Source organism: Camellia sinensis, chromosome 1 (genome assembly GCF_055761805.1).
Source record: "Camellia sinensis isolate YWXY chromosome 1, ASM5576180v1, whole genome shotgun sequence".
NCBI lineage: Eukaryota > Viridiplantae > Streptophyta > Magnoliopsida > Ericales > Theaceae > Camellia > Camellia sinensis.
The window spans coordinates 40995929-41004415 of NC_138961.1; the positions used below are offsets into that span (position 1 = coordinate 40995929).

At 41.6% G+C, this 8487-nt stretch overlaps 1 protein-coding gene across 1 annotated transcript; it reads left to right on the forward strand.

The window, feature by feature from the left end:
* Nucleotides 1–690: 690 nt before the first annotated feature.
* LOC145792235 (uncharacterized) lies at nucleotides 691–3240 on the forward strand. The gene is made up of 3 exons (XM_082873038.1): nucleotides 691–2742; nucleotides 2854–3015; nucleotides 3118–3240. The coding sequence occupies exons 1-3, from the start codon at nucleotides 691–693 to the stop codon at nucleotides 3238–3240; spliced, it is 2337 nt and encodes a 778-aa protein (XP_082729164.1).
* Nucleotides 3241–8487: the final 5247 nt, after the last annotated feature.

Sequence of the window (8487 nt, forward strand, 5' to 3'; positions counted from 1 at the left end):
GCACTTGTGGTACTAGAGGAGGTGGAGGTGGAGGCGGAACTGCATTTCGGCCGTTTGTTTGTTCGGCCTGAGTCGAAGTAACACTAGCGTACTGCTGTCTTGTTTGCCTTAACTCGCGGGCCAAACCTTCAACTAATCTTTCCAGTCTGTCTAATCTGTCCTCGAACTGATCTCGGCCAACGGGAGGTCTACCTCTCGTTATGATGCTATGATTATGCAAAGTGTAACTTTAAAATGAAATGAGCAAACAAACACGTAGGCAAGTAACAATTAAGCATGCCGAGACGATGCACACCTTGTTCAAATAACAAGCAATATGATGCAATCCTAACATCCTTCTAAAGGAAATCTTATGCTCTTCAGGACTCAAAGTGTGTGAAAAACGTATACTAAGGAACTTGTGCTCTGATACCATTCTGTCACGACCCCAAACCGCCCCTAGTAGGATGGTGCCATGATGGCCAGTAATCCGAGATTACCGAAGGCCATCTTTCAAAATTCACACACAATCAGAGTATTACATATGGGCTATTATGTGTGAAAGCGATATATACAAATCTAGTTAGTCCATAAGAGCTGTGCATAGATCAAATGAAATGACATACATAATATGATTTTTTTTTTCAATCGGCTGATTAATAAAACAAAATACATATTACATCTTCATCAAAAGGCTTCTCAAGCCGACGTATGCAAAATACAAGTATTACAGGTCTAGATGGAGTACTTGTTGCTAATGAGGTTGTAGAGGGTTGGAAGAAGGCCAAGAAGAAGGGTGTGCTCATTAAGCTGGATTTTGAGAAAGCATATGACTCTATTAATTGGGGTTTTCTGTTTGATATGTTCTCCAAGTTTGGGTTTGGAACTAAATGGATTAATTGGATGAAGGAGTGTGTTACAACTGCAAGGGTCTCAGTACTCGTCAATGGTTCTCCTACCGAAGAGTTTAGCCCTCAAAGGGGGCTAAGGCAAGGTGACCCTCTATCCCCTTTCCTGTTCAATTTAGTAGCTGAAGGCCTACACATGTTGTTGAGTAGAGCTCGTGAGCTAAACCTAATCAAAGGGGTAAAAGTAGGTTGTGAGGGGGTGGTGTTAACTCATTTACAGTTTGCGGATGATTCACTCTTATTCAGTGAAGCAAAGGTGGAGGAGGTGAGGAAACTGAAAAGGGTGCTAAGGTGCTTTGAAATCATGTCGGGTTTGAAGATAAATTTTCACAAGAGCGTGGTTTGTGGTGTGGGTGTTTTTGCGGAGATGATGAATGATATGGCTGCAATCCTAAATTGTAAAGTTAAATCGTTGCCACTCACTTATCTAGGGATGCCACTAGGTGCTAATCCAAGGAGGCTAGCTACTTGGAAACCAGTAGTGGAAAAAGTGAAAAGTAAACTAGCTGGGTGGAAGAGGAAGATGCTGTCTTTTGCCGGAAGGTTAATACTGATTAAATCAGTATCTTCAGCTTTGCCAATGTTTTATTTATCTTTGTTTAAAATGCCTGAGGGGGTTGCTAAAGAATTGGAGAAGCTTCAAGCTAATTTTTTATGGGGTGGTTCTGATGCGAAAAGGAAAATTCATATGATAAAATGGGAGGACATGTCAAAAAGAGTAGATCAAGGTGGTTTGGGCATTAGAAATTTGAGGGATGTAAATAAATGCTTGCTAGTCAAGTGGTGGTGGAGGTTTGGTAGCGAAAAGGATGCTTTGTGGAAAAGAATCATTTGCAGTAGATATAAGATGAAGGTGACTAGTTGGCTTCCATCTTTAAATCCATCAATTGGGTACTCAGCGGTGTGGAATGGAATTGTCTCGGTTGCTGAACAGTGTAGTAGCCTAAAGGAGTTTTATTTGCATAATTTCAAGCTGAAAGTAGGGGATGGGGTGCGGATCAGATTTTGGTCAGATGCTTGGTGTCAATCTGTGTGTTTGAAAGATGAATTTCCAACTCTGTATCGGTTGTCTTTGGAAAAAAGAGAGTGCTTGAGAGTGTTGGTTGATAAAAAAACCATAGCAGGGGCTTGGTCTCTTGACTTTAGAAGACAACTATATGACTGGGAGGAGATGGAATTGGTTAGGCTCAATAATTTCCTGGTAGCAGCCCCTGATCTATGTGTTGAGTGTGAAGATCATCCAGTTTGGGCAGCTTCATCTCTTGGGATCCTAAAAACAGCAGATTTGTATAGTTTTATGGTGAGTAATGCTGGTGCCACCCTGAGAATTACTAAATTGTTGTGGCTCAAACATGTCCCTCCAAAGGTTCAATTGTTTGGGTGGTTTGCCTGGAAAGGAAGAATTAAGACCAGGGAGTTTCTACAAAGGCTGGGAGTGATCTGTGAAAATGACCCCACAGTTTGTGTGTTTTGTAACAGCGAAAGTGAATCACTGAACCATGTCTTAATCTGGTGCCCATTTGTGTGGAACATATGGACTGAAATGCTAAAGTGGTGGGATGTCCAATCTGCTTTGCCGTGCACTGTGGAGAGTCTCCTCCTGTGGTGGGCTGGGGGAAAGTTAAAGAAGAAAGAAAGGTTGATTTGGGGGGCAATTCCATTGGCAGTGATGTGGTCAGTCTGGAGATGCAGGAATGAGTGTGTCTTTAGAGCAACTCCCCCAAATTTAGAGGATATCTGTGAATTAATTAAAATCAGGATTGCTTTCTGGGTAAACCCATATCTAAGAGACTTTCAGTTCTCTGTACAGGATTTTGGTACCAATCTGAGGCAAATAAGGAGGTGTTTGGGAGGGGTAGGTGCAATGGACTGAACGGCTGGAGTTGTGATGTAGGGAGCCTCTGCTATAGTGTTTGTACTGTGTTGACTTGCATCTGTGTAATGTACATATGCTGGGATTCTGTAGCTGTGCAGTCTGCTTGTTCTTTCTGGTATAGAACCAACAGTGGTTCATCTACTCTCATGCTGTCCAGATTTATCAGTTCAATGGATTAGCTCATATCAGCAAATTAATGATGGGCTTTGCTTTTTGATCCGGAGATGTATTAAGATGGTTGTTGCTGATCTGGTAGTCTGTTTGTATCTGTTCTGATCTGCTAGTCTGCTCTGCTCAAGCACAGTTTCGTTTTTTTTTTATGCGTCTGTGATGATAATGCCTTGTGCCACGCAGTCTGGGATCAATCTGTGTGCTGCTTTTTGCTATGAATCTGTGTGCTTTAGCTCATATCAGCATATTGAGGGTGGAGTTTGCTCAGTTGGTGTTTATGTTCTGTGCAATTTAGCTGGTTTGTAGACTGTTTGAATCTTTTTGTTCCTTTTTGTATTGTTGTTGGGCTCTTTCCTTTTTGGAGCTTGGAGCTTCAGTATGTTCCAAGCTCCTCTTTATTGATGTCCTGTATCCTTCTTGTATACTTTCATCAATAAAGATTTCTCTTTGCCGATCAAAAAAAAAAAAACAGGTCGAGAAGCATAATCTTCAAGATTGCCGACATGAATACAAGTCAAGCCGACATAACATGAATCCAAAACAAGCTTGTAAAACACATCTAGGCGTCGTCGCCGTCTTGCTCATCACCTACATATATATAGAGAGGGTGAGCTTGGATACTCAGTGAATGGTACAAGTAATAAAGGTTTGCATGAATAATAGCCGAAGTCTTTCAAAACAAAACATGTCAAACTTGACAAATCAAGGGATGAACCACGTTCATCTAACAAATCTTCGAAGCTCCAAAGGATGCTTACTAGCATCAACATATTACAAAATGATGACATACTGAACAACAAACCCACGCGGTAATCCGTCAGTGGCAAAACAAGGGAATAATCGATTCAGAATCGATTAAACGAACCCACCTGCACAAGGCCATCGGTGGCAAGGGAGATATCTCAAACAAGAGTGCTACAAAGAGTTTAGAGTCCTCTAGCACAAAAGGACCTAAGTTACAAAGGCTTAAAGTCCTCTAACACGAAAAAGACTTGTACTGCGAAAGTTTAGAGTCCTCCAGCACAAGGGACTTTCCAAGAATGTCATCCAAAACAAAGTTAATAATTGATACACAAAATAGGGATAATCATTCATGCTTGATCAAATACTTTTCAAAACAAAGCAAAGCTTTATCAAAGCTTATAACATAGCTTTATTAAAAATACCACTCACATAGTTCTTCAAACGTCGGGGTCAAGGCAAGAGTCCAAGTCCTACAAACACATGGCAAGGTCTATTGAATGCATTTTCAAATAAGCTTCTCATGCAAACGGATGATCTCGGCATTCTTCAAAACTAAGTTAAATCAAAACAAAACACTGTTTCTCATCTCGGGAAATATGCTGGGCACCAACCAGGTCTTGGCCGAGGTCCCACACCTTCTCGCCGAGGTGTGGTCCCGACGGCCACATTCAAAAGCGAGGTCGGAAAAGTCTGGGTTTCCCTTTGAAGAACATGTATGCTAAAATCATAACTTGTTATTACAAAATCTGAGATTTCATGCTATGAGTTCGAAATCATGGACCTGGGTACCCATACATGAAGATCTTAAGAAAACAAACACAAAACATGGTTCTTGATGCAAACTTTCGGATCAAAACAAGACTTTTATTCAAGAACACATGAACACTATTTTCTCTTTCTAAAACCAACTTTAAATCAATGCATGGCATGCAGAACAGATTCGGTCGTGCAATGCAGCTAGATGATCAAAAAGAATAACAAGAGTAGATTAAGATTCTAACCTCAAAACTCGAATGTAACGGTTCGAACTCCAACGATCAAGCTTGGAAGTCTACTCTCTCACTTAAAAGCCTCACCTTCTTCTTTCTAGAGTCTCTCTCTCTCTAAAAGACAAGATTTGATACAAAATGATATGTTCTCTCGACAGTGATTGACTTAACCCTCTGCTGGGACACGTGGCATCGGCTGATTGGCTCTTCTAAAAAAGGTGACTGACTGACAAGATAAGACTATGACAAAGTGTGTTCAACAAGCTAGACGGCAAGAGCACTCCGGCAAGTGATGATCTCGGCTAAGGACAAAGCTTCGGCAAGTAGGGTGACAACGACATCAGCTTGGAAGGACAACACTTGACTAAGCTGTGCCACACCTTGGCCTAGATGTGCCACACCTCGGTCTAGGTCATACCAATCCAGGAACAAATTCACTTAGGTGCAGGGACAACATCTCAGCATAGATAATACACATCTCGGCCTTGGTGCTGCACACCTCGGCCTAGATAGTGACATCTCGGCCAATATGCCAGGGCAAAGATGGAGGTCAACCAAAGTGGTTCCAAGATAGTTCTAAGTGTAAAGAGGATTCAAAGGTGACTAGGCTTAAGATGACCTTGGCAACACACCAGGCAAGAACAAAGCACGCAGGCAACACTCAAGCAAAACAAGACAACATTTGCAAATGTAACAAACAAGAAGAGATCATACATAAATGTATGCAAGTATGACTAAGCTGGAGTGAGGGTTGTTACACATTGGGTTCTGTAGTCCCAGTAGAAGAGGTTGGTGCAAGAACAACTGGTTCCACCATAGGAATCACATGACTCACTTCACACCAACGCGCCCCCGAAAGGGAGGACTGTGACACTGGACAGGACAAGAAATAGGACTGGGACTCAAAGAAAGTGACATCCATGGACACAAACCACTTACGAGAAAGAGGGTGGTAACACTTATACCCTTTTTGAGTAGGAGAGTAACCAAGGAAAATACATTTGAGGGAGCGAGGGTTCAACTTACCACGAGTAGGAGAGTGATTATGAACAAAATAGACACAACCAAATATTTTGGGAGGAATAGAAAACAAGGACTGGGAACCTAGGAGGACTTGAAGAGGAGCTTGTTTTTGTAAGACCTGGATAGGAAGACGATTAATAAGATGTGCAGCGATGAGAACAGCGTCGCCCCAATAGGACCGAGGCACACTCATAGAAAAACACATGCATCGAGCCATGTCAAGAAGATAGCGATTCTTGCGTTCTGCCACCCTATTTTGTTGAGGGGTATTGGTGCAAGAGGTCAGATGGATAATTCCATGAGTAGAAAAATATTGTCGTAACCCGGAATCTATGTATTCCCCCTTATTATTAGAATGAAATAGTTTGACAGTGGCCCCAAACTAAGTACAAATAATCTTATGAAAATTGCGGAACATAGAGAAATCCTTACTCTTGTCTTTCATGAGATATACCCAAGTAGTACAAGAAAAATCATCAATAAATGTAACAAACCATCGATAACCTTTCACAGACATAACACGAGAGGGACCCCAAACATCAGAATGTATTAATGAAAAAGGAACTAAACTTTTATTAAAACTGGGAGCAAAAAAAGCTCTGTGTTGTTTTCCGAGTTGACAAGACTCACAAAGAAACTCAGACACATTATTATTTGCGAAACCAGATGAAAATAAATGTTTAAGTAAATAAAAAGAAGGATGCCCAAGACATCGATGCCACAACCATAAATCATCTAGGGTAGTAAGACTCGTGGTGGAAGAATAAGCAAGCTTGTCCAGTTGATCCAGGAAATAGAGACCATTTTCTGCACTATCACTGCCAATCGTCCTCCTCGTGACAAGGTCCTGAAAAAGACAATGATTAGGAAAAAACGTCACACTACAATTCAAATCCTGGGTAAGATGACTCAAGGATAACAAATTAACAGAAAAATTAGGAACATGGAGAACAGAAGATAGAGGTATGGTAGGAGTAATGTGGACTAAACCTTTTCCAGAAATGGAAGAAACAGTACCATCTGCAATCCTAACTTTATCCTAGCCTGAAGAGGGCTTATAGGCAGAGAAAAGATTAGAGGAGCCAGACATATGATCTGAGGCACCGGAATCAATAATCCAAGGCAAAGACTTATGAGATAGGAAAATACAAGGAGAAGAGGCTAAGTTACTTGAGCGGACAAATGACGAGGAAGATGTACTAAGAGCAGTAGAAGACCGGCGGTCCAGCAATTGACGCAAAACATCCTCAAGCTCATGAGTAGGCATGCTAGAGAGATCATCAGAAGCTGGGCCAATGGATGCAGAATTAGAATCAAGTGTATCAACGGCACTAGACTGATGAGCTCGGGGATAGGAGCCACATCCTCTAGATGAGCTTGACCAACCTACTCTAGAACCAGATCGATACCTTGACCCCCGGATGGAGTCCCATGAAGCTTCCAATATGTCTCACGAGTATGCCGCAGCTTCTTACAATAATCATAGAATACAGACTCCTTGGCGACAGACGGAGAGATGGGAGTTAGTCTGAGGCCATCTCGAGGGGTAGACAGTAATGCTGAGTGGTTAGTAGAGACAGAGGACATCATAGCAGACCGGCGACTCTCCTCATTCTGTACATAGGCAAATGCCTCCTGAAGTAAAGGAAGAGTGTCCATACCCAGAACTCGACTCCTAACCGGATCATACTCCACATTTAGGCCTGCCAAAAATTTAAAGACCCGTTCCTATGCGATGAACTTCCTGTACCCGACAGAACCAGCAATGCAAATAGGCTTATAGTCCTGCAGGTGATCAAGGCATTTTTAGCCGTTGGTGAGGAAGGTGAAGTACTGAAGAATAGTCTGCTCTCCCTGAATAGAGCTCTCAATAGAGCGGCGCAACTCAAATGCCTGTGAGAGATTCCCTTTGCGGGAATAGGTGGTAGCCACAACATCCCAAACATCCTGGGTAGTCTCCATAGACAAGTAGCCCTCACCAATTTTTGGAACCTTCGAATGAATAAGCCAACCCATAATCAAAGAGTTGGTAATCTCCCATTGGTCATAACCTGGGTCAGTGGTGCTAGGTGCTTGTATCCTGCCATCAACATACCCCATCTTCCCTCTGCTCTTCAAAACTATAATCAAACTCTGAGACCATGCTAGATAGTTCTGACCATTAAATAGAGAGGTGGTGATTTTCAGACTAGGGTTGGGGTTATCAGGCATGGTAGTAGGTATAATTGTAACAACCCTCATACTGTTTACTGATTAGGGACTGATTGATTACCGATAATCACCGATTACTGTTAAACGAAACGGATAATGACTGATAACTGACTGATAATTGAACTGAGTAAAGTACTGAACTGACTGATTGAAATTGGAATCTGAATTAACTGAGTATATGTTAGTTAATTGCATTCTATCTGTTTGATTGTCTGATTATCTGTTCATGTTTATATGTTTAAACTGCTAATTGAAGGCCTTATCGGCGGCCGAATTAGAAACCGATTGATGTTCCGTGACCCTCATAATTAATGTGATTTTATGGTATATTTATCTGAAAACTGATTAGGTATGATTAAATTAGATTAAAATAAGCCAATTAAAGAGTTTGCCATATTTACCATTTTGCCACTATCTCATATACACACACTTGAGCCTTATGTACACACTTGAAGAACATTTTGCTCAGCCATTTTGAGCACATCACCGACCTTGAGGGAGAAAGGGAGAGAATAGAGTTGTTCTTGGGGGTTTGGCTTAGTCAACTTGAAGAATTGAAGGGTAATTACTAATTTGAGCTCCCTCA